This window comes from Castor canadensis, chromosome 14, assembly GCF_047511655.1.
Source record: "Castor canadensis chromosome 14, mCasCan1.hap1v2, whole genome shotgun sequence".
Taxonomy (NCBI): Eukaryota; Metazoa; Chordata; class Mammalia; order Rodentia; family Castoridae; genus Castor; species Castor canadensis.
Window position 1 is genome coordinate 76758163 of NC_133399.1, and position 26385 is coordinate 76784547.

The window sequence follows — 26385 nt, forward strand, 5'->3', positions numbered from 1 at the left end:
ACAATTTATATTAACAATTATATAAAATCAAAGTAGTTTAATAAGTTAAGGCAGTACTCTTCAGTAGTACTGAACAATACATTATTTGAAATATTTTAAGAGTCACAATAAAAAGGAATATAGCCAGGTACTGGTGGCTCACATCTGTAATCCTAGCTATTTGGTAGGCTGAGATGGGGAGGATCGAAATTTGAGGCCACCCCAGGCAAATAGTTTGCAAAAACCCCATGGCCAAAATAACCAGAGTAAAATAGATTGGAGGTGTGGCTTAAGTGGTAGAATGCCTGCTTTGCAAGTTCAAAGCCCACCAAAAGAAAAAAGAAAGAACAAGTGAAATTAACTTAATATTATTTTAGCATGTAATCAAATTGGTATAGTTCTGTTTCAAATGCCCGTTAAGCTATAGCACAGTTTCACACATCTTCCTAAAATTCAGTTATCTTAAAGATGGGCATTTTAAGTTTGAGTTGTACTTTACTGGATTTTCTTAGGAATACCATTCATGAAATATTTGACCTAGAGCTACATCTTGACCAAGTCCTTCCCTTAAGTTAATCCAGCAAATAACCTTTGCTGAATTCTTTTGGGGTGAGGGAGGTGATTTGATTTTTGGTTATTTATACTGTGATTGCCTTAAAGTTGCTAGCATTCTAAAGAATAGTAATAGAGAAGTGACTAGTTACATAACTACTGAGAATAATTTATTTCTGTAGTCTCAGGTATTTGTCCTCCTTTTAAAAAATTGCTTTTTAGAGAAAAGAAATAGGCTTTGAATGCTCTTTTTATTGCTACTGTTTGTTTTGATTTTGAGATGGAGGTCTCACTGTGTTGCCCAGGCTTGTCCTCAGCTCCTGGGCTTGAGTGATCCTCCTGCCACAGCCTTCTAGGAGCTGGAACTGCATGTATGTGCTACTGTACCTGGTTTATCATCTGTAGTATGACCAGTGTTTCTTCTTATATATAATCTCCATCCTGTAGATTAACAGAGTTTTCCCTTTGAGAAAATTCTTTTTGGATGTTAAATGTGCTAATATAGTAATTTCTATCCTAGAGAGTAAGGAGAAATACAACTAAATCTGAAAAAGTAACTGGCAAGGAAAACTGCTCTTTCCCTTCATTTTCTGTGGGAGGTGCTAGAGGGCTCCAGATGAGACCTTCTAATGAAAGAAAGTTAGGTGCTGTTTTAGTTTTCTTGTAATTTCCTATGGACATTAAGAAATGGCCACCAGCAAAGCAACCCAGTCACTCTATGATTGGTTGGCACATCTTTAGGGCAGGAAGGAGTAGAGTTTGGATAGAAAGAGGATAGCCTTGTATGGGTGCCAGGTACCTTTTCTCATGGCATTTGGGAGGAGATTAAAAGCCCATTGTGCTGGTGTTGCAGAAAATTTGTCAAAATGCTGATGGCTTGGGTCCTGGTATGGCTTTAAAAATATTACAATGAAGTAATTCTTGTGGTAAACTAGTGCCAAAGCTAGGTGGAAACTCATTTTATAATTACTTGACTTGTGCTCTCTTGCTTTGTATTGGTGGATGTGGGAAACAACTCAGCAGTTAATTTCAAATCTGAACTTTGTTTTTAATTAAAAACCATCTAGTGATAGCTTTTTAAAAATTCTGAGTAAGTCAGGATGATTTATCAGGATAAACATCAGTTATTTTATTTAAGTTGTTCCATTCAAATGGCTCTTTGGGCGTATTTGGGGTTGGTGGTGTAATTCTAATTTTAATTGACCTATGAGACATAAATATTCCTTATGTGAAAGCATGTAATGGCTTAAAAGAATATTTTATAGAATAATTTTCCAAAAGATTTATTTAGGCCAGGGCCACCATTTTAAAATGAAGCAAAACCTTAAGTAATTAGCTAACAAGGTCCTGTATGGCTACTTTGTATAATTAATTAAAACCCCACATTTTTAAAATACTTCTTTTGGAAATAAGAGTCATTAATGAATAAAAAGTAGTTCCTGTTGTATAAAGTCAATCTTCATGTTATAATGGTCTGTTTATTTTCAGAGTTGTTATAAAAGCTACATTTTTCAGGTTTATAGAATATTGTGGGTACATTTTGGGATGTGCACACTAGGATGACTTTTCTATTGCATTTATTCTTTTCATGATGCTTTTGCTGTCAGTGGGTTTAAATGAACACAGAGAATTAAAACCTGCTATGCCATACTGTCACTGCTACCCTTGTGTCTCACATCTACTTATTTCTAGTTGGGCTTCAGTTTCACATCAAAAGTTGTGAATGAAGTTTAAGTAAATATATTTATTTTGTGCTGGCTGCTGACCAGGAAATCTGCAGAAGCAGAAAGTTTTTTTTGTTATTTTTTTTAAAGCTCCTGCTGGGCAAACCATCACTGTGACAGGTAAATAGCTTTCCTCAATAAAGCTTGAACTCTCTCCCACTTCATTTCTTTGGCGGCTGGTGAATGTGGGGATTGTCTTTCTGGGAACCCTATTGATTAGGTCACTGCCTGGTCTGCTGCAAACAGAACTGCCCAGGGGCATGTCACTGCAGGGGATTTGCCAAAGTCCTTGTGAAAGGACCCCATGGGGGTCTTACAATTACCCTATGAACAGGAATCAGCTCAGGCAGCAGAGTAAATATTAAGGATCTATTAACTTCTACAGGCTTCTCTTTGAGTTGAAAAGCTCTTGGGAGCAAAGGAATAATAAAAGGAAATTATTGCCAAAGCCACTGAAGGTGCATCTTGCCTTATCTCTGTGGGTGCATCTGTTGAACTGCAAATGTATTTTCTTCTGGGGCCTCTGCCTGGCTTTAGAAGTCCCTTTTAAAGGTCTTAAAAGGGTAGTTTGAAAATGATTATATAATGTTGATTCCTTTCCTGAAGAGTTAATTCTCTATAGATGGGACAAAGTTAGCAAAGCACCATCCATAGTTTTTAAATGACCCTTATTTTCTAAAAGAAGGAAGGAAGGAAAACAAAAAGTAAGTAATGGCCATTGGAGAAGTCTGGGAAAAGAGAGTATTACATAAAAATTTAAAAACTCCCTGCTTAGAGCAGTGGATTTCCTAACTCGTGTACAGGCTCATGCATAAACATCTCTCCAGCACTGTGTTAGATTTTTAAAAAGTGAAGACATACCACACACTTGTCTACTGTCTCTTTAATGCGTACAAGTCTTTTCTGATTGGTAAGTATTCTTACAGAATGTGATGTTGGGTAATATGGTGTGCCATCTTAGAGGTAACCTATAACATGTATAATGTGATTTTTGTGCACTTAAGCTGTTTTCTTGTTTGTGTATATCTGTCTTGCCTTAGCATAAAGTATGGGAAGCTAAATTACTGGTAAATGAGTGTAAACATTTAAAAAACATTTATTACAAATTGCTACACTTCTGACAAGAAATAGAAGTCCCATTGGCAATTTACTGATTTCTCTGCATTCTTGCTGCCACTGAGTGTTTGGATTTAAAAAGCCAAAAATGGTGCCAATTTTGTAGGTGAAAAATGCTCCCTCAGTTACGAAACTGTCATAATTAAGACGGTGCTTGTTAATTTTGTGGCTGTGGTTTTGGTTGTGTGTTTGAAAAATCGGATTTTTATAAATCTTTGGGGTACTAACTGATTAGCTTTTCTTTTTCAGATTTTTGCCTCAGTGCCATCTGAGGGCTTATTTCTTTATATTAGTTAATTATTACCATCGTTTTTTAAAAGTCAGTGTTTCCCATGTACCAGATGAAGGGGTGTGTGTGTGTGTGTGTGTGTATAAAGTTTTACTTTTCATTAACTACTACTTATGCTATAAAATCACCTTTAAGACTGATTTACAGTTTTAACTGCTATGAGGCTTTTCAAATAAAAAAATGTGACTTTTGAAAAAAGAATAAAAGTTCTATCTTCTTTTCCTTGTAAATTAATTCACTGTCCTATGTCTGCAGTTAATATGCACTCCGCAGTATAGTGATTGAACAGAACAAATTATCTCCTTCATGGAATGATTGGAGAACAAATTTCAGACAATATGCAAATCCTTGGCAGCTGTTAACTCATATTAAGAGTTTAGAAAACAACATGAAGCACGTAATAGACACAGGGTTCTGTTTAAAACATAATTGTGTAAAGAACCACTGTTGAAAAAACCCCAAAGAACAAAGCGATAGACACGTTTTAAGTTGGTGATATAATTTACACAATAGGTTGAAGAATTAAATATTAATATAATATTTGTAATTGACACAGTGATGCCATTTGGGCAAATCAGGCCCAGATGTTATGAGGTTACTAGAATAGACTTAAATGAGTCCTTACAAAAGAAGAACACTCATTGAGAAATTCACAAATATTTCATTCTTCCTTAGCTTCATATTACATTTTTATGTAATTCTGTTAACTAGTAAAAACTTCATTATGTAGTCTAATTTACCAATAAAATGTTAAAAGGTGGGAGGAAGTATTCAGGAAAGAAAAGATCCCTACATGTTTTCTTCAGAATTTGGATGGAGAAGAAAATTCACAAGTAATTATGGTACACAGACTTTGTGCCTTCCTGCTTCATGGGGGACCCGTTCAGAAGCCACAGGACTCAATAGATGCATCTTTAATCATCTGGAAGTAAGAAATCCATTATTTTTTTAAAGCCAGACAGTGGTTTTAAATGGAACAGTTGTCTGTTTTAATGGAACAGTTGGTTGATTAGAGGTCTTCAGGGCTTTATTTCCAAATGCTTACTTCCATAGATATTTGAGTTCTAGCTTTAGAGATGGTCCTAAGTGAGTCAGAGTCAAAAAATTTGGAGTAGGACTCTGAGGTTGATGACTCTATGGTGTTAGCATTTTTTTTTTTTTGGTAACATTACAATCAGTTTAACTATAGACAAATAGATTTCCTTACAGCAAATTCCCATAACCTGATACTTAAGAAATTTTGGATGCTTAGAAACTGACCCTTCCCTACAGAAGCATAGGTAAATCTTTGCTGTGTTATGGTGTAACCTAACAAATACAACTCAGAGTTCGTGATCTGCCAGCATTTCTTTCTTCAGTTGAGAGAACAGTGGTGCTTACCTCAGTGGAGGGGAATGGTCTCCCAGGGAAGTTAACAAAAAGTCTTAGAGTAACTATGTCAGCTTAATAGAAATCAGTTAGATTTTAATTCCATAATCCCATGTGTAGGAAGGAGTCCCAAGGCACAACTAACTGTTCATTATATAATCCACTGTGATTTTAAGAAATTCTTACTAAAGGTTTTTATTTGAAGTAGGTATTTTTAGTCCTTCATGTATTTTATGAATCTCGCTTAAATTCCTCTCTCCCTGTAGTGGTCATTTAATGTTCTCTGATTGTAGTTCCAACACTGTCAGGTATTTGAAATTTTATTTAAGGACACAGGCAAAAATGCTTCATTTCAGTTTATTTACTCATGAAATTTAGGACTTGTTCTCTCTTCCCTGTGAGAAGGGCTTCCTTTGCCCTTTTGGAATGCTTTGATTGATCTGAGTATAGTGTCCTTGGAGTGCGCTTCCTGTAATAAAAGAAAGGTGAGGTGAATCAAAGGCATACCTGATAAGAATGTTCTTAGGTAACCTCTATCACTTTGGCTCTGAGACTGTAGCTGTATACTTCACCTTTCCAGCAGGAGAGGGATTTAGGAAGGGCACGGAATGACTTTTTTTCTTTTAGATTTAGTGTTTCATGCACAAATGGGACTTGCCTGTATAATCCTGAATACATGATTTGATTTTGGACTTAAAAGTTATTGCCAGAGTGATAAGAAATTGACCTTTCCAGTTAGTCAAAGTGAACACAAAACATTGAATGAAAACCACACCTTCTTTGTTTCATGTGACCTTATAATGAGGTCACTATTTCATGCAAAGTTGTTAAATTTTTGTTTCATTTTGTTTATTTACCTAAAAGTGACTCATTGAGCTGCTGTTAATACTGGTGGGTCCTCTCCTCCCCCAACTTTACCTCAAAGTTAATGATTAACATATGGACACTTAAGGGAGGAATGTTGATTGCTTTGGAAAATACTTTGTAATTATTTAAAGTTTCCTAAAGAAGTTTGGTAGCTGTTTCTGCTGAAAACCAGCCAAATGTCAATTCTATTATTGTGCTTTGAATGTTCAGGTGTGGAAGGTAAGGTCCATTTTTCTAGGGTGGAAGCACAGTTCACAGTAGCTTGTGAGTCTTGTGTGAGAGCCAACAGGAAATTCCGAAAAAGCACTTTTCTCCCTCTCATGGCTGCAGCTTTGGCCCTTCTCCACCATGGTGTCAAGCATGGGAGCACTCATAAGTACTGTCCGATGTAGTTTCATTTGGAAAGGAGGTTCAGTTTAGGTTACACAGTTAATAATAATAAAAAAAGACAATGCAGCTTATTATTACCAAATGACACAATTGAATGGATAGGAAAGGTTCCTACGTAGTAAGTTTCAGATAGATTAAATACATTCTTTCATATAATAAACTTGACAAATTCTGGTTTATTTCCTTAAGGAAGTAAGCATATGTTTATAGTTACATCCAGGCTATTAATTTGTTTGTTCAGTTATTTGCATAAGTGAATTATGGAATGTCCACATGTGTTGGCTCAGGGGAATTAATGAAGTAGCAGTCTTACTGTGTTGTAACTCTTAAGCAACTAGAAAACTCGGTTTTATTTATACTTTGTGATTTTCTTTTCCAGAGAAGATTTTGAGAGTGTTATTGAGGGAATTACACCATTTTCAGAGTTTTCATGATGACTTCTGATCCACAAAAATATTAATAACTTCAGAGTGTAAGTAGAAAGAGTGAAGAACCAAGCTATAAAGGCTGATGGATGGGAGACCTTAAGAAGGACCCTCTCCATCTACTGAGTTAGCCCAGAGCTCTGGGAGGAAGTTGTGGGTGACTGACATTGGGGAGAAGAAAGAGGTAGGAAGTAGAAGTGCTCACAGGGGCTGCACATCTACAGTTCCACTCTGGGTCCCTGAAGAAAGAGAAATCTCCAGGGGTCTTTAAAAGTGAAGAGCTGGGAGAATTTCAAAGGGGCAAGAATTTGTATGAAAGAAGGCTTGACCCGCCTGCTTTCGTTGGAGGAGTAATTAGCATTTATTGACTGCCTCCTCTGTCAGAACCTGTTCTGGGTGCTCAGGATTTTAGTACAGTGCCATGGTCTCCATGCATGAAGGCTTGCTTTCTGGAGAGAGGAGACAGCTAATAAGCAGGTAGATCTCTCTCTTTCACACACACACACACACACACACACACTCAGCTTAGAGTCACAGAGAAAAGAAACACAGGAATGTGGTAGTGGTTTTTGCAGAGTATCTGGCTCCCTTTTTGATTGGTCAGGAAAGGACTTGTGGGGAGGAAATATGAACTGGACTTGGATGAATGATCTCAATAAAGAGCCAATCATTGAAGGCAGCTTTTAACCAGAGGAAATAGTAGCTCCACAATACAAGCAAGTTTGTATGGCTGGAAGTCTGGCATGGGGGGTACACAGCTAGGTCATGAGGCTACGATCTGAGACTAAAGCTGAGCAGTAGGAATACCATGGCAGTCCTTGTCAGGGTAGAGAGGCCCCCTATGTGGGGTAGTTCTGCCTTTCCAGAGTCAAGATACCCCACTATCAACAAATGGATTAAGAAAGTTGTGGTCTTTATACACAGTGAAATTTTCACAGCCACATAGAAGAATGAAATTTTGTCATTCGCAGGTAAATGGATGGAACTAGAGAACGTCATCTCAAGCCAAGTTAATCAGGCTCAGAAGGCCAAAGGCCACATGTTCTCCCTCACGCAGATTATAGACCTAAAAAATTCAGCAATATTATGGGTCACACTAAGGGGAAGCCATGCATGGGAGGGATAGGGCAAGGGAAGAAAACTAAAAACTTGAATGTGGTTGATAGGATCTCTGTACAGTAATTAATATAAAAATCTTAAAACTGGCTGAGGCCACTATGGGAAGGGGTAGTAGTGAAGAGGACTGGTAGAAATGAACCAGTTGGAGTTGTAATATATATATATGTATGGAAACAACAAAAGGAATCTCCCTGTATAGCTATCTTTATCTCAAACTAGCAAAACCGTCATGTTTCTCGTATCTTCTATGTTTTTCTTCTACAAAATCGGAGAACAGGAGGGTGGACAGGTTCCGTGGGAAGTTTGGGGGTGTTTGGCACCAGTGGGAAGGGGGAGGTGGTGGAGGAAGGGATAGGAAGATGAATACAGTGCAAATAATGTGTATACGTGTATGTAAATGCAAAAATGACACCTGCTGAAACTGTTCCAGGAATTATGGGAGGGGGGATGAAAGAGCAGTGGATGGGGTGAATTCAAGAATGATATATTTGATACATTGTAAGAACCTTTGTAAATGGCACAGCATACCCCAACCCCGCACAACAGTAAAGGAAAAAAAGTCTTTCTAAATCTTAATTTTGCTGAAAATAGACTTAGAAGTAGTTATCTTTATTTTTATACTGATTGCTTAATCATTTTTGATTCACCGTTCTGTGCCTAAGAAAACGGAGGCATAGAGAGGGGAATGGATTAGCAAAGTCCCACATTTATTAAAATGCAGAATTGAGACAGTTAATAGGCCTGCTGTAAGAATGATTGATTATATTGCATGAAGACTAGGATTTTTAAGTAGTTGACGTGGAGAACAAAACTAACATTTTCTCATTGTTTCCTGCTCCAGTTCTGAAATAATTGAATTTTTAGTTAGTTTTGATTATCATTTCATATTTTGAATGTCGTAGAAAACAGCTTTGCTTTTTATTAAGGGTTAGGAAGAGTGTTTATGACATATTTTAGCAGTTTTGTTGTCAATTGAAGTAACTTTTTATTCTGAGTTGGAGTATGTGATTATGTCAGTTATTGACACCATGAGAAGGTAGTACCAGGAAGATTTTTTAAGGTTTCTTAGAATTTGGTTGGCAAGTCATTCACTCTGAGATTGTGTCACTGATTCTTGCTTTTCTTGATACCAGTCATTTCCCTCAGAAATCAGAAATACCATGTTTCACTCCTACTAGAATTTGGGTCAGTGCAGCTGGTCCTTCTCTACCCAGTGCCACACTTGGACCTTACATAGGTTGGGGTTTCAAGGTACTTGAGTTCCAGGTCAAACTATGCAAACTAATGTAAACTATTAACTACTCATTTACCCTTTGGATTTTTGTCACCTCATCTTTAAGATTTAGAGAATTGGACTCCATGGTTTTTATTGCTCTTAGACCTTTTCTTTTTATTTTGTTCTCCTGCTGCTTTGGTTTGGTCATTTAAGATAGCCAGATGTCATGCTTTAGAACTTATCTTGGACTTGGAAGTAGTGTTCACAAGGAGGTCATGTGCCTACGTGTGCATCTGTCAAGGTGTCTGGGAGAGTGGGTCCTCTTGTGTTTTCTTCTAGAGGGGCACGGAGGAGGGGTGGTTAAGGAGGAGGAGGTTACAGAAATTGTTACATGTAGTGGAACCCTACTCAGTGTTTGCATGGTGTTAACAACTGTAAATGTAAATGCAGTCATACTGATATTTTCATGGTTATGTTACTATTTGTTTTATACTATTTGAGTATTAGAATTCACTATTACTTTGTTAGAGCACACCAGTTCTATTAAAAATACCTAGCCTTTGCTAGGTATTATGAGTTACCTGTCTGCACATTTCTTTTGAACAGATTAGCTTAGTCTGTCAAATTGTATTTCCTTTGTATGCATGCCAGCATTATTTTAAAATAGCCTTATAAAGTGGAGGTCTTTAAAGTTCCTTCTATATTTGGTTAAATTAATTGATGCTACAGATTTACAATCACAGTGTTTTCTCATTTTGTACTGGGATTATTTGGGAAGTATTTTTGTACTCCACATACAATATTTGTATATTGTATTTTACTGGTTTTTGAGAATTTTCTGAATAACAGTTACCTTTTAAGTGGTACCCTTTTTAAAATTAAATAATTTTTGGCAGTACGGGGGGCCATGCTGGTAGGCAGACACTTTACCACTTGAGCCTTGTCACCAGCAGTACCCTGGTAACAAAAAAAAAAAGTCAAATTTTTGAATTTCAGATTTTTAATAAACAGCTTGTTAGAGCAAACCAACTGAAGTGCTAGAATTGAAAAAAAAATGCATGGTTGCTTTAGCACCTCTTTCTTTAATAAATGATTGAGTGGAAAGTCAAGTCCATCCAGGACTTTAGAATTAAGTCAGTTTTTAGAAACTTTTTTTGAAATAATAGACTTGATAACAAATCATTTGTAAATCTGGTATATGCTTATGTGCTAGAAATATCTGAGCGTCCCTGGAAATGCAAACAGTGCTTTGTTAAAGTATCATGCTGTTTGTTGTAGTGAACTCTTGTGCACTTTTGAATGTTTCTTCTAGTGATTATAACTTGATTTTACACTCTTACTATCTGATGGCCTTGTGATGTTTACTTTCATATTCTTTATTATCACTTTACTAATGGTTATGAGTATTAAGGAAGAAAAGATGTCACATCTTAGTTAAAGAACAATTTTATTAAACACCTTTGTCTCAATAGCAGGAATTATAAACAAGGTAATAATATGTTATTTTGTATTTTCAGTTCTTTTCAAATATCAGTTCTCTTACTTTTTGACATGTGACAGTTATTTGAGACTTATCAGTCTGTTCTTTCATTATCTCTTCATTCTTCATGTCTTAAGTAAAAACTGTCTTCAGTGTCTAAACATGTTGAGTCAGCAACAATCTGCCTCCATCTACTTTTTAGCTCAGTGTTTCAAATTACAATAAGCCTGTCTTGTTCATAGATTTATTACAAATGGTTTTGACCAAGCTTGGTCAAAAAATACTAGATTAAAACAAAAAAAGAAATTTCAACACCGCCCCCCCCCAAGTTTTAAATTCCTTCCTGTGCTCAGTGGACATACAGAAGCTCTCAGTCAGTCCTGAGCTATCATCAGATGTATTTAAATCCTGTGATCTGCTGAGTGTTTCTCTGCCCTTTGTTTTGTGAAAATGCAGTATGCCTCCTTAAAAGCAAATGGTACCCACAAGCAAGGTAAAAATTATGGTAATCCTCCGAAGCCCCAAAGGGCAGGTAATGTGCTTAATTAAAGTGATAGAGTGCAAGTTTGTGATTTACTGAAAGGTAGGTTGCATGTCTTTGGCGCAAGATGGGTGGCAGTATGGGAAACATGAATCAAGCACCTGCAGTTTTGAAAATAAAGAGTATGAAATACAACCTAGTTTTTGGTGGGCAGTGTCGATGTGACAGCAATGTAGCCTCCTCCATGTGGTTTCAAGTTTTCGATCGAAAACCTTGTGAAGATACAGTATTGGTGAATGTGAGTAGTTTTATAGCACTGATCTCTATATCCTAAGCATTTTTGTTTTTTCCTAATGGCAGTCTCTGTGGAACCAGACACCTGTGATACCAAGGGTCTGCTTCCTGTACTTCATGAGCTTTCTTTCCTGTTTATTTAAAATAATGTAGATTAGGTAATTTATGTCTGTGCATCATAGTTGCCACTGAAAAATCTTGGCGTGATTGTCAAGTGTGTAAGTGCATACTGAATATTGTTAGAGATTTGTTAACTCTCGATTGTTTATTTTTTAATTTTAGAATACACTGGTAGGTGCTGTTTTATGATTTCAAAGTTTATCAGATTTGAAATCCTCAGCCATACAAATATGTCATACTTTCCTTCATAAGAATATCTCAAATTAGAAAACAAATAAATTAGGAGGTTGTATATATTTACAAATTGATAATTTTCTTTACCAGAGATTCTTACTAAGGTCTATATAATCAAATCTTGGAATGCATTTAGATCAGTATTTAGGGCTGTTTGATTTAATTTGCAGTGTGTGTTAGCATAAAAAGCAATACGTGAAGTTTCTGCTAAGTTATCAGTGTCCATGAGACAAGTCATCATCACTGTTAGCTTGACCTGAATTGAGTTTCTGAGCTCTTACAGATTGGGGATGTGGCAGCAAACTAAATAGTAAAAGTAGGTGAATATTGCCTATAAATTATTTTTCAGTCAGCAGAATATTTTGTTTTTTAAACATTGCTTTGTGGCCCAAGTATAATTTAATTGAAACACAAGGTTTTTAAAAAAATGTTTTTTTAAAAACATTAAAAATACAGGCTCAAGTAAAGGAAAATGCCATTTGGGACTGGATGGGAAAGTGGGGAGTTGATATTAGTATTACCACAGGCGCCAAGAGTAAATAGGACTTCTATTTGCTTCAGTTGGTGTTCAGTTCATGGAGAACACACCTTCCTTTTGCATAACTGAAGAGCATATCTTAGACTTTATTTTTAGGAAAAGCAGTAATTGCATTTTCTGCAATTTAAAATTTGTTTCATAGTTGCTGAATCCAACCTGAGAAAACGGAAAGCCTGCTCCTCCTCCGGCCTGTGCGTTCCAGGGCTCTGAAAACAACCAGCTCCTTGGGAAAGAGCTCTGTGTTCACTGCCCTGGGCAATGCTTGGGGTGGCAGGAGGAGGCTCATTCCATTCCTTCTTTAGAAGGGAGTTCTTACAGAGGTTGGTACAGGCTTAGTTACTTCAGCTGACATTTTCATCACTGAATGCTGCCTTGTCTTCATACTTTAATGGTACAAATGCTTTAAGCAGTTGGTACTCAGCTTATGAAAACCTGTAAGTCACTTGTAACTTTTAAAGGTTGCTTTTACATTGCTGATATTGCTGAAAGTTCTGTTGATCACACTTTCAATTAACCCTTTATAAATATTGTTTTTAAAATATTTTATAAAATTCACATATATATTTAGGTATTTCTTCTGGAAAAAAGTTAGAAAATATTAACAGAAGAAAATTAAATTAACTCATTTCTGTAACTCACCAGTTCTAGTGCATTTTCTCATCTCTTTTACGAAATGGAATTGTGTTGTGATTTATTAAAACCATGCTGTAAGTGCTGCATCATGACATTGAGGAAGGAACTTATAACCTCAGAAAAGATTAGTTGACTTTTTACATGAAATGTTTAAAAATAAATACAAGATAACTAGAGTACCATGTTGTACTTTTCAACAAATGCCTCTTTTTTTCAACCCTTCTGTTCTGCTGAATAAATGAACTCTTCTTTAATTATCTTCCCCACAAAACCCTGTTTTCTGTTCTTGGTTTCTTGAGTACTTTGTACCATACCTGGCACATGGTAGCAACTTTTGTGTTTGTTGAGTGAATTAAAGCAGGTATAAATCAATAATGCCAGACTCCAGGTTGTTTCTAGCAAGAAGACACCATAAGCAGCATTAAATCCTTGTTGATGAAGAAAATATCATAGGGTACAGTTTTTAAAAATCTGTTATGTTGGTGTTGAGGGCTAGGTTTTAAAAAATCAGATCTTTTCCTAAAGAGGGGATCTCCTTAAAACAGTTGTTTTGACCTGCCACAAAACTTTTACAACTGAGTTAGGATTTAGAGCTCTGGATCTGACACGGGCCACTTAGAATTTTAAAGTTAATTAGCAATAACTTGGTCCACAACTTGGTTTTGGTCTTCCCACAGTGATACTCAGTGTTAGTAGTATAGTGCCTTATGTTTCATTTACTATAAATTTAGTCTGTGCCTTATAAAGAGACAATGTAATAGATACAATAACCTTCTAAATATGGAACAGTATTGAAATCTTTTTTGAATATTGTTATTTTTTTTCCTTTGTATCGTAAGTGGACTTAGTCACATGGATTCTTTAATTCATGGAGATAATTTTGTTATCTGTTGGCTTTATAATTTCAGTTACGACACTCCTCCTACAGTAGTCAGGTGCAGGCAAGGTTTGGTTGATGGATTGGTGAAGATCTCCTACACAGGCTTGTGGGAAGGAGCTGGTCTTGAGAACGAGCAGCTTTGCCCCACATGGGAACATCTCCCCCCTGTTGGTGATAAGCCTGTGCTCTGGAGCTAGTCAGCCAGGACTCAGATTCCTATGTTTGGTTAACACAAGACAACTCAACTGACTTTTGAGGTTTGAGTAAGTTACTAGCTAAAAAGTGTTTAGATGACTTAGTTAAATTTATAGTTAAATTTATTGCTGCAGCCCCAGGTCTCTGCTTCTAACTTTGAAAAATGGGGAAAGGCCATCAAGGTTACAGAATAATTGTTAATAAACAGTATGGCATATACAGAGTGTTAAGTGTGAGAAAAAATATATAAGTGAATATAGGGTGAGAAAAAATATTCATCATTGAAACTGTTGATCTTCTAAAATTTAAAACTTATAGAAACATTGCTATTAGTTTGTAAAATATGTTCTTTGTGTTTCAGTGCCTCTAAAGGCTGATTAATGTGTGTAGTTAACCAATTAATAGATATTCAGATGATAACTTTTAATTCTCAAGGATGATCCTCTTTAAAAAGAGAGCTTATCCATCAAAGCCCTTGTTAACAGTATTAATGATTCTAACATGGAAGTCAGACCTTGGAATCATTTCTCAACAACGCATGAAAACATGGTTTAGCAGTGCTTACCCTGGGAGTGTCTGCAAAGCTAAAGAAATCCCTGGGCTTAAAACATGATACTTAAAAGCAGATTATGAACTTAATTAATACAAGTTTTAGTCAGTTTATAAGTCAAAAAGCTTCCTCAGCTAATTTTAAAAACTTACTGCAACAGTTTTCGTTGAAAGACTGGATAGATACATACTTTTTAATCAAAATGATTTAGAAATCAATCTAAATAATGAAAAAATAGATTGATAGTTGCTACCTAAAAAACTATCCCCTTAGTCATTAACTTAAGACCTACCTGTGGGCAGTATAATTGTGGAATTTCTCTTGTTAGAAGTTTCACATATAAGCACTTCAGTGTTGAAGCTGTTGGAATATATCATGGTTGACATGCACTCAGATGAAATGAAAGAAATAAGTGGAAGGGCTGTTTATGTTCCTTTTCCTATATTAGAATAGGTAATAAAATTGTATTGTTTTGAAGATTCATATGATTAGATTTTAGCTGCTTTTGCTATGAAAACAACAAAAAAATTGAGACTACAGATAATTTTACTTCACTATAGTTCCCTTTATACTATATATGCATCCTGTAATGACATTTTGTATGCTTTAATATACACAATAAAATACATTTTAAATAAGGTAGAGGGAAAAATAAGACAAGAATATTCTACTAACAAAACTTTTAAGGGACTGCTAGTTACTTAGGTTTTATTTATCTTTTAATTGTACATTTTCAATACAATTTTTAAGTCATAGAAATTAACAGATTTTCAAAAATTACCTTATTATTGTAGACCTTTTCTCTCTGCACATAACATTTTGTGTGTGATTTTTAAAAAAAAGTTCTGAACATAACTAAGCAGATCTAAAATAACTTATGCACTTACAGGCAGGTTTATACTTTCCATTCAGTTTGGGTATACTGACATGCTTGAGCCCCCTTTTCTACAGCTGTATGATTTGCATTGTCACATACTAAACTAGCCCCCTTTTTCTCATGATGATAGGGAATATGCTGCTTTACCCAAATTCCCAAGTGTTGGAAGGACAGCAAAACCAATTTACCACCCCTTCCCCCCCAAAAAAAATTTCTGGCCATTATGGTTTTGCAGTCCACTGACAGCAGAAATTCTCTGGTTGAAATTTGCAGGCTGTGTTCAGTTGCCTCTTAAGTGTCCTCCCAGTAAAAGTCTGCCAGAGACTTGCAGACATTTAGCAGAATTATCTACAGTTACAATTTTTGACATTGAATCCCATTTCCACCACTGAAGACCTGTGTGACTTTGGGCAAGTTCACACCATCTCAGTTTCCTCATCTGTGAAATAGGAGTGATCATAGTACCTACCTCTGAGGGTTGTCATAGGAGTAAATAAGTTGCTATATCAAGAGCTGTAAAATAGCATATAGGACCTCAGGGTACTGTAGATGTATATGCTATTGCATCAATATCATCACCATCCACCATTGTTGGTTTTCTGAGTTTGCTCTGTTCCACAGATATAAATGGCTTCTCACAAAATGACACCTCTGGCAAGATACTGGCTTCAAAAGATTGAGTGATGGTAATCAGTAATATATCTTCAGTTAAATTGGAGAGGTTAAAATTATATATGTTGACTGTTTTTAACTACAAGAGGACAGAGATTTCTTCAGCATAGTAGTGTGCCTAGCAGTTTGATTGGCCCATAACAAATGTTCTTAGTTGACTTATTATCTTTTACTTATTTTGACTTTATTTTTAATGACCAAAAGCCTATGATGTTTACCTTATTCATGTAGTCTCAAGAAATTAAAAATTTAATTATTCATGTTTCTAGACATTTATAGAACATTCTATTTTTAAAATCAGAATTTATTTTTGTTCTTTCTCAGTAAAATAAACCATTAAACATCAATCTCTACATTTTCCTCATTGTTTTGTGATTACCATGCCAATGGAGTCCATAGTTGTACCAAACATATTTCAGGTGAAAGTATAGTTTTTATTTTAATACTGAAAGTATTTGTCCTGTATCATTCCCTGACAGTGTAGACTGAATGGCCATTTTAGAGTCTTAAGTGCCTTTAACTTATAAGATGCTTGCCATTTCATTTCTTCCTTCTTTTGATCACAAGCAACACAGCGTTGCCAACTAATGAAAGAAACAGGCAAGAACATTAAATGTATATCCACATAGACAGATAGACACACAGACACATATACTGTACTGTTCTAAAAGGATTCAAGGGCTTTGACATACTGGATAATATTGTGTGTGAAATTAGAGTCAAATTTCAGAAATTCTGCTTTTTGTATCAAACTAATTTAATACTTTTTTTTTTTTGCAAATTATTATTATCAAGGCAAATAACTATTCTTTTCTTCATTGACAGTATATTCACAAGTGAAAATGAAGACAGATGTATACTTTTTGAATTAGATTATTTAAATATTTAGCCCCAACATATGAAGTTTCTTATGTACACATTAGCTGCTGTTAAGATTTCAAGATGTGGAAATATTAACAACATTATCAGTTTAAACCTACTATTTAATGAAAGTGAGTTAAAAGCAAATAAGATCAAAGAAGTTTTTTCTGTTAAGGAAGGAAGGAAAGCAATGTACATATTATAAGTTCTGATATACATCTTTTTTGTGTGTGTCACTCTGGGGTTTGAACACAGCCTGTGCTTGCTAGGCAGGTGATCTACCACTTACACTATGCTCCCATCCCTTTTTATTTTCAGGTTATTTTTCAGGTAAGGTCTTGCTTTTTGCCTGGAGCTGGCCTTAGACAGGATCTTCCTACCTATAACTTCTTGCATAGCAGGGATGACAGACCCAAGCCACCACACCTGGCTTGTTGAGATGGGGGTTTTGCTAACTCTTTTGCCTGGGCACTCTTCCCAAGTAACAGGAATTACAGGCATGAGTCACCCTGAGAGATGAGTTACCACTGTGCCTGGCACATCTTTTTTTCTTTTTTATTAATTGTGCTGGGTGGGGACACATTGTGGCAATTATAAAAGTTCTTATATCAAATATATCACAATTGAATTTACCCCCTTCACCATTCTTCTTCATCCCCTCCCTTTTAAAATAAACTTAACAAAAAATTGAGCAGAAAGTAGAGTTCCCATAGGTTATCACCACCTCTCACCAATACAATGTCCAGTTTCTCCTCTTGTTCACATCTTACATATACGACACATTTGTTGCTACTAAAGAATCAATATTGAATAAATTTTATTAACTGAAATCTGTAGTTTATTCAGATTTCCTTTGTTTTTACCTAATGTACCTTCTGGTTTAGGGTACACATAATGTTTAGTCATTGTATCACCTTAGACTCCCTTGGCTGTGACAATTTCTCAGTTTTCTTGTTTTTAACAAAAATCCTTTTTCATTATTAAGTACTTACACTTTATAAGGGCTTGAACAAAACAGGGAGCATCTTTGCCCCAAAAGAGTTTGCATTCACATAGGGAGCTTAGAGTAGACTTTATAATTCAGTTTTAAGGAAAAATGATGTTTTTTCGCAGACTAATATTTAATATGACAATCCTGGGACTAATGATTTTTCCATAATTGGCAGAAAAAATTGGGTAACCATTTATAGATCAATTATACAAACACAGATATTGTATCTGTAACATGTCGATGTAGCGTCTCTTTTCAAGGGACTATTGCCCTTTATATTTGACAAAACACTTATTTTCTGAAGTTACTCTGCTTATGATGATTTGGAGGAAAGAGTAGTCCATTGTTGCCTGTAGAAAAACTATCAAAACTTATGTTTTGCCTTTAATTTTGTTTTGTGTTTGGGATTGACATAAGTAGATTTCAGTACAATTGCTGCTCTGAGCTTGGTTCCAGAATGCTGTGGTTTGGATGTGTCTCCTATGGGCCATGTACTAAAGGCTTAATCACCAGCTTGTGTGTACTATTGGGAGCTGGTGGAACGTTGTGGGAGGAAGTTAGGTCCTTGGAGATGTCCCTTTGAAGGGGATAATGGGACCCGAACCCTCCCCTTCTTTTTTGTTGTCTGGCCACCATTAGGTGAGCAGCCTATTCCACTACAAACCCCCACCATGATTTCCGCGTATACGGACAATAATAAATCTTTTCAAAGGAAACCAAGCTTTTTCAGAAATTACATGTTGTTTTTTCTTTCTTCAGTATGTTTAGCTGTATGCATATTTAAAATCAACCGTGGACTGTAACCTATAAAACTGTAATCCAAGATAAACTTTTCCTTTTTTTTTTTTGGTGGTACTATTGAACTCAGACTTCCCAGTTGCCAAACATGCCTCCAGCCCCTTTTGCTATGATTATTTTGGAGATAAGTTTGCCCAGGCTGACCTGGAACTTACATCCCTCTGATCTCAGCTTCCCACGGAGGCACACCATTGTACCCAGCTATTGGTTGACGTGGGGTCTCACTAACTTTTTGCGTAGGCTGGCCTCAAACCACAGTCTTCCCAGTCTCAGCTTCCCACGTAGCTGAGATTACATGAGCCACTTTTTAAAAGTTGATTATCTCAGGTATTTTGTTACAGTAATAAAGCTGGCTAATGCAATTTTGGGGAGGGAGGGGGCTTCTGGGGTTAGAATCCAGGGTCTTGTGCATACTAGACAAGCACTCTACCACAGGGCTTCATTCCCAGGCCCCCCGCCCCGCCCCCCAATTAAAAAGCGTGTGGCATGGTAATATCAGAAAAAAAACCGTAAGGTTAATAGTCCCAGAAATTACCAGGGTTTGCAAATTTATGTTTTTAGATTGTTGCCAACTACAAGTTATTTTGAGTTGAATTAGTTGAAGAATGAGAAATAACAAGGTTTTATCCAAAGCTTTTGCATTCGGGCTTGTTAGGGTCCAAGGTTTGTTAAATAAGTGGACAAGTTGCAGGAAGAAAGGTATTCTGTGGCCATGGAAATTTGAGTCAGTTAAATTACTTTTGGTAGGTAGAGTGGCTAATCTACCTTTATCTTTGCTTTTAAAATTACTGTGTTGAAGGCATCTTGCTCCTCCTGTGTCAGTTGCTGAAAATGCTGGCCGCCTCACCCAGGGACAATACATGAATTCATAGTGTCAGCCATCGGTGGTGGGTAATAGAAATTAGTTATTCGTGGAAACTTTTATTTACTTTTTGGCCATTTACTTGAGCAACTGGTAATGTACTTATAAACTTTGAATAATCAGGCTATGGGAAGGCAGCCTCAACACCCATTTAGTTAAATAGATGGACATTAATGAATCCTTTGAAAGGAAACTTTGCTGTGAGCTTTATTTTAACTTCATTGGTCAAGGCTTTTTAGAAATTACATGTGGGTTGTTTTTTTTTTTTTTCCCTGTCTTCATTAAGGTTATTTTGCTGTATGTGTATTTAAAATCAGTTTCCATGGTGACATCTGGTGGTGGTTTTGAAATCCTAGAGACTATGTTAGGAATGATAAGTATTTTTACTTAGTAGTTCCAGATTTCTGGCTACTTTCAAATTTTTCAGCTTATTAACAACTTTTTTGAAAATGCCCTCATTGGGTTCTTGAAGTTAGAAAGGCAGACATTATTACTTCTGCAGTGCTTCCTGATAACACTGCATATAACAAGTGTGTATGAACTTGTCTTCTGTGCGCAAAATGTACCTCATAGCATCTCTTCCTACTCTCACTGCCTGTGTACTACTCGCCTTGTGAGAGGAATGGTGTTCCTGCTGTCCTTCCCCTTGACTTTGATCCCCTTTGCATCCTTTTTGAATTCTGTGGAAGGCCTTACTCATCCTCAGGCTGCATATGATTATTGCTATCAGAAGGAAAAAGAGCAAAGAGAGGAGAGGAGCAGAGGCAGCTGAGAAAGAAGAAAGTGGAATGGAGAGATACTTGAAGACAGGAGGGAAACTCTAGGAGAGAGTTCATAGGTGGATGTTTTTATATGTGCCTCAAAAGATGAAGTATTGTTTTGAGTATGTGTTTAAGAAAAAAATACCTGTAAAGACTGTAGTTATTATTCCTTACTTTTTTCCAGGAAGAGAGAGTTCAAAAAAGTAATTATTGAAAGTTGGTTGGGAAATTGATGTCTGATTGGTAGACAATTAAAGGAAATACAGAAGTAGTTTTGAGAATGAACACAGCTATCTATTTCACACCCAGTGATGGCTAGGAGACTTCAGTTTAACTTCTGTTTTTATTTTTCCCTGGGTCAAAGGTTCTAATTAGAAGTCTTCATAATGGAAACTTGACAGTTTGTTTCTCTGTTGAATTAAAATTACTGCTGAAGTTAGAGAAGAAATCCATCTAGGGTATATATATGCTATTTGTGGTTTTAGGAAGGACTGGTAAAACGAGGAAAAGTGTAGGAATGGGGACTTACCGTGACTTACAGAATAAACAACTGCTTCTAGTCAGACTTCTGGATGGCTGGCATGTGGATCATCTCAGAAACCAGGACTCCTGAAAAGAGTGTTTGGACTCTGATGAGCCCCTGATTGAAGAGGCACACCAGTCTGGATTCCATGCACAGTCCGTGCGTTCACCAAACAGGAATAATTAACTCTGAGTTGCTAGTCGCTGTGATCCTGCTTTCCTCCCGTATTTGAGTAGAACCACTTTGTTGTCTCATTTTTAACCTTCAGAGATTAAAGGTTAAAAGAGATTACCTGGGACTCTTGTGTGCCTTTCTGGACTCGGCTAGGGAATCATATGCAAAAGAAGGTGGCTGCTGGCCCAGTTGCCCAGTTGATTGGGAGGCAGTGCCCAGCAGAAGGCTTCTACAGTATGGACACTCGGAGACCAGATTAGAACTAGAGCACAATGGAAAATAAATACCTGCTTTTATCTGTTATTGTAAACCTCCTAATAGAATTGCATCGTGTATGTCTTGTTTTTGCTGGTGAGGAAGTCACAGACGTGTAGTATATAAACGTGAGCTGTGGCACTCTGTGACCCTGGGAAAGTTCCTCGTCTCTGATTTTCATAATGAAATGGAGATACTAGCTCCATGTGTAGGCAGGTCAGAAACAGATTAATAAGGTGGTGCGTGTAAGAACCTTAGCCAGCACGCCTGGCCTGTGGTAAACATTGAGTGACTTGTTGCTAGTTATTGTTTTTAAATGTCCTTAACCACATGTAGAGGAACACAATTTTAAGAAATGGGAGCAGTACGAAGTATTTGAGGATTAGAACTAAAAAGCAGTGAGTAAAGTCACCATGTGTGAAATTTTCTAACACCTCACTTGTCAAAGGAATTGAATTGCATTTTAATGAAGAGGCAGAACACACGAGGACCGCGTGTGCGTGCGCGCGTGCGTGTGTGCGTGCGTCTGTGTGTGTGTACGTGTCCGTGTGCGTGCGCGCGTGTGTGCGTGCGTCTGTGTGTGTGTACGTGTCCGTGTGCGTGCGCGCGTGTGTGCGTGCGTCTGTGTGTGTGTCCGTGCGTGTGCGTGCGTGCGTCTGTGTGTGTGTGTGTGCGCGCATGTGCGTGTGTACACGCATTCCTTTTGTTAATATATAATCCTAGTAGCAAGAACATCCTGACTTTGTTTGTGACAGCTGATGGGCATGATGAACAAGAGAAATTAGGAAAGATGATTTTTTTCAGACTACAAACATTGTTTCATTAATTCAGAGAACTGATTAAGTATTCCGAGATTGTGTTTAGGTCAGAGAAAAATGGGAAACATTTGAGTTAATTTTAGATGCTTACCAACTAGATGAGCTAGCTTCTTTTTCTTTATTTCTGAGTCTTCATTCCATTCTTTTGCAAGTGTCAGATCCTTTTTGAGGGTTCAGTGAGACTAATCGAACAGTAATAAACAATTACTGTGCTTCAAGTGTCATAAACACTCAGCTTATTGTAGTTTATGTCACATTTAGTTATTTAGTTATATTTCTGCATTCACTATGATGAGTTTTTCTGATATTAACCTTAAATAAGCAAATACTTTAATAATCATAAATACAAGTATAACATACTGACTATAGCTAATAACTGTGTACTCTTGAAATTTGCTGACATTGGTTATTAAATGTCACCATGAAAAATGTGAGGTAATACATACAACAGTTAGCTTGACTGAGCTGTTCTACACGTATACATATATCAAAATGTGTGCAATTTTAATAAATTCAAAATACAGGGTTTTTTTTTTTTGTAAGACTGGGGTTTGAACTCAGGGGTTTGCACTTGCAAAGCATGCAGTCTATGCACACCTCTAGTCCATTTTTCCTCTTGTTATTTTGGAGACGAGAGTCTCATGAACTATTTACCCAGGCTGACCTCAAACTGTTATCTTCCCAATCTCAGCCTCCCAAGTGGCTGGGATTATAGGTGTGAACCATCAGTGCCTGGCCAAAATACAGGTTCTTTTTTTTTATTGAGATCAGTGCTGTTTAATAGCTAAACACAGACAAAATTAATATTTGTTATTTTTCTGGTAGTATTTGTATTGAATAGGAAAAGTTAGTGATTCTAGACTTGGGGTTTCTAAAGTCCAACCTAGACTATGGTGTTGAGCACTAAAAATATCATTAGTTCAGAATAAGAAAAAAAATGCAGTGATATATTTTGTGAGCCAAAGGGTAAGATTACACCATTGAACAAAAAAGTGGGATTTGCCTGTGAGAAATTGATAGTTCTATTTTTAATCATTTTGTGAGGAGTTTAACTCTGGGATTACAGTAAGGTGTTTTTTGTTTGTTTTGGTGGTACTGATGTTTGAACTCATGACCTCACCTCACACTTGCTAAGCAGGAGCTTTGTCACTTGAGCCACTCTTCCAGCCCCCTAAAGTAAGGTTTGATGGGCTTCAATGACTGAGCCAAAATGAGGTAGACACTCTAACCCTCTTCCTAGTAATCTCTTTCTTTTGGAGAAGGTGGTACTGGGACTTGAATTCAGTGATGGCTAGGCAGTTGCTCTACTACCTGAGCCATGTCCCTCCAGCTCTGACTCCATCTCTTACTAGGTGACTCAGTAAGAAATGGGTCCTACTTTGGGTCTCAGTTGAGGACTTCATATAGCAACTCCACTTAAAATATGTATGCATTAAAAAAAATTCATTGAATAAAGTGATTAAAACACATGTAAGAAATTCAGTTCTCAGGACCTGAGCAATCCCTTATTCTGGACTTTGCGAGTTTATATTTTGTTTTCTTAGCCACTTAAAAAAAAGCATAACCAAACTAAGATGTCTAGAGGGGCATTGCTCTCAGCCTCTTTCCTTGGACAGTGCCAGTGGTCAAATGAATGTAGTGTGGGGATCAGGAAACACTAGACTGTGGGGCCATGGATCTGAGCCATGGCTCTGGTTTTATTTCCGGCTTCCTGATGAACCTCCAAGATAGTCAGCACATCTCAACCAACCATAAATTTCATCTTTGGAGAAGACCATTTCGGGGGCATTGTTTTGAGACTTCGTATTTTTTGAAGTGCTCATTATAGTGCCTGACCTAATTCTAATAATAAATACACATTTATGGTATGCATTATGTGCCACAAATTGCTTAAATTGTTATGCATTAGTTCACTTAATCAGCCTATAGGAAGATACTACCGTCATTCTATAGAAAAGGAAACTGAGGCATAGGCTAGATAACTTACTCAAGAACATGCAACTAGGAAGTGGCACATAATCCCTCAGTGGGTGAATTAGTTACCGTTAGGTTGACATGTTCTGAAAGCGAGACTTTGTTATTGTTGACGTGATACTTTATGTTTTTCTTCTTTCTCTCTAGGTATTATAGAGACTTCAGATCGACTGGACCGTGAATCAACCCCCCATTACTGGCTAACAGTCTATGCAACAGATCAGGGTGTCGTGCCTCTTTCATCATACATAGAGATCTACATAGAGGTTGAGGATGTCAATGACAATGCACCACAGACATCAGAACCCGTTTATTATCCAGAAGTAATGGAAAACTCACCCAAGGAGGTGTCTGTGGTTCAAATTGAGGCATTTGATCCAGATTCTAGCTCTAATGATAAGCTCACATTCAAAATTACAAGCGGAAATCCACAAGGATTCTTTTCAATACATCCTAAAACAGGTATGTGTTAATACTATTATATGGGGAAAAATAAAAATTAGCATTTCTCTGTTGTTTAATTGTCTTTGGTTTTGGTGAATCATTTTCCTTTTCAGTTGTTCAGTAAGCCTTCAGTACAAACGTGGTTTCCTTTTTTTTGAGTTTGCTTTTGTAAAGCTATTTTATGGTTTTCCTTTCAATAAAGTTTCACTTTCAGGTTAAAAAGCAAATATTGTTATATCAGTAGTAGCTCTTAAATGAGCAATAAGTTTTAAAATTACAGCAAATTCTGCTACTAAGTATTTGAATTTTTATAACTTTTTTTGTAATGAATACTAGAAGTGCTTATTTTACAATTCACTACATTTTAAATATTGTTTTAAGTTAATCCCCATAGAGTAATGCTATAAGTCTGTAAGCATAAGAGGGTCAGGATTAAGCAGCTTTTCAAATTGGAAGTGGTTAATGTCTTGAATGGATATCCCAAGCCTTTTCCTTCCTTTTTCCCTCTCATCTGTAACACCCTACTTCTCAGAAAATAGATCCAGGGCCGACCCCAAATCCTTTTCCAGAATCCTTATACCCTTGACAATGTATCTTATTTTTCTTACTTCTTAGGTACCTTTTGTGCTGTTTCACAAAAGGATGTTTAAAGGTAGATTTGGGTAGTAAAAACTTAGTTCTCATTTGTGCAGGGAAACTTCACATGGGCAGTGCAGAGCATTTGGTTTTATTAATCAGTTAAAATAATAACCACTATATGAGGTTGAGAGGACAGTTTATTTCTAGGAAAATAAATCTGCTAATCCCATTGATTACTGTCCTTAAAGACATTGTGCTGTTAGGCAACACTTGCTGGTAGTCTAGTTAACAGAAGATTCTGAAGCATGAGATTTATTTAGTAATTCATATACCTTTATGTTGTCTTTGCTTCTTATGTTTTTCCTTATTCTTGGGTAATTAACCTTTTCAGTTACTGTGTTGTATGTTTGATAGCTTAGGGAAATAGTACACAAAAATCCTGTGCTTCCTAGCTGTTCTTTGTTATCACGTTTTTAAAATCCCATTCCTATTTCCTAATTTCTTCTATTGAAGTTAAAAGGAAGCAATTCCTAAGGTAGAAAGAAGCCCAAGTTCTATTTAGAGAATGCCCATAGAAAGATCCGATACCTCATAGAGATCATGGAAGAATATTTTGTCTTTTAAGAAATACATTTAAGGACTGGGGATATGACTCAATGAGAGCATTTGCCTAGTAGGTGTGAGGCCATGGGTTCAATCCCTAGCTCTGCCTAAAAAATAAAATAAAATAAATAAATAAATAAATACCTTAAAAGTATATTTACAATGTTAATTTGTAAAGCTCTTGTCAGCATATTTCAAGTTGGCATTTAAAAAGACTAATTTCTTGGTTGTTGAAAGTAAAGGTAAGTTCAAGATTTATTTTGAATGCTTTCTCATATACTTTTTACTTTCAGACAGTTATACTTTAGCCCTTTGGGCACATTCTAATGTTTCACTGACAGAGTTTGAATTCTTTGAAAACTAGTAATTAAAACTAATTGATCCTTACAAAAATTTAATTATATAGGAGAGAAATTTACAAGGTCTAAGAGTTTTCAAGACCATTATGGATAGAGTGGAAAGGACTCTAAGCCCATGAGAAAGGGCTGGAGTCAAGATAAGAATATGTTAAACTTGGAACAGGCTCTACAAATGATTAATAAAAGGCTTGGTTTAGTGGTGTGGTCATATACTGTTTTTACTGCACAGGTGGTAATTAAGGTCTACCTTCTTTTTTGTGGAATATGGTGAAAGAGATCTGAGAGCCAGAAATGAGAAGGCATTGTCATAGAAAAGAAGAAATTTAGAAGTTTATAAGAATTTTGGAATCAGATAACATGCCTGAGAAGGAGGAGGGGTGGTCA

General features: G+C 36.4%; 1 protein-coding gene across 7 annotated transcripts in view; it reads left to right on the plus strand.

Moving 5' to 3' along the window:
- Fat1 (FAT atypical cadherin 1) overlaps positions 1-26385 on the plus strand; it is a 120915-nt gene that overhangs the window by 30909 nt on the left and 63621 nt on the right. For all 7 annotated transcript variants that reach the window (XM_074054780.1, XM_074054783.1, XM_020165402.2 and 4 more), the window contains exon 3: positions 24164-24478. In XM_074054780.1, the coding sequence (XP_073910881.1) occupies positions 24164-24478 (315 nt within the window). The remainder of the gene's footprint in view (positions 1-24163; positions 24479-26385) is intronic.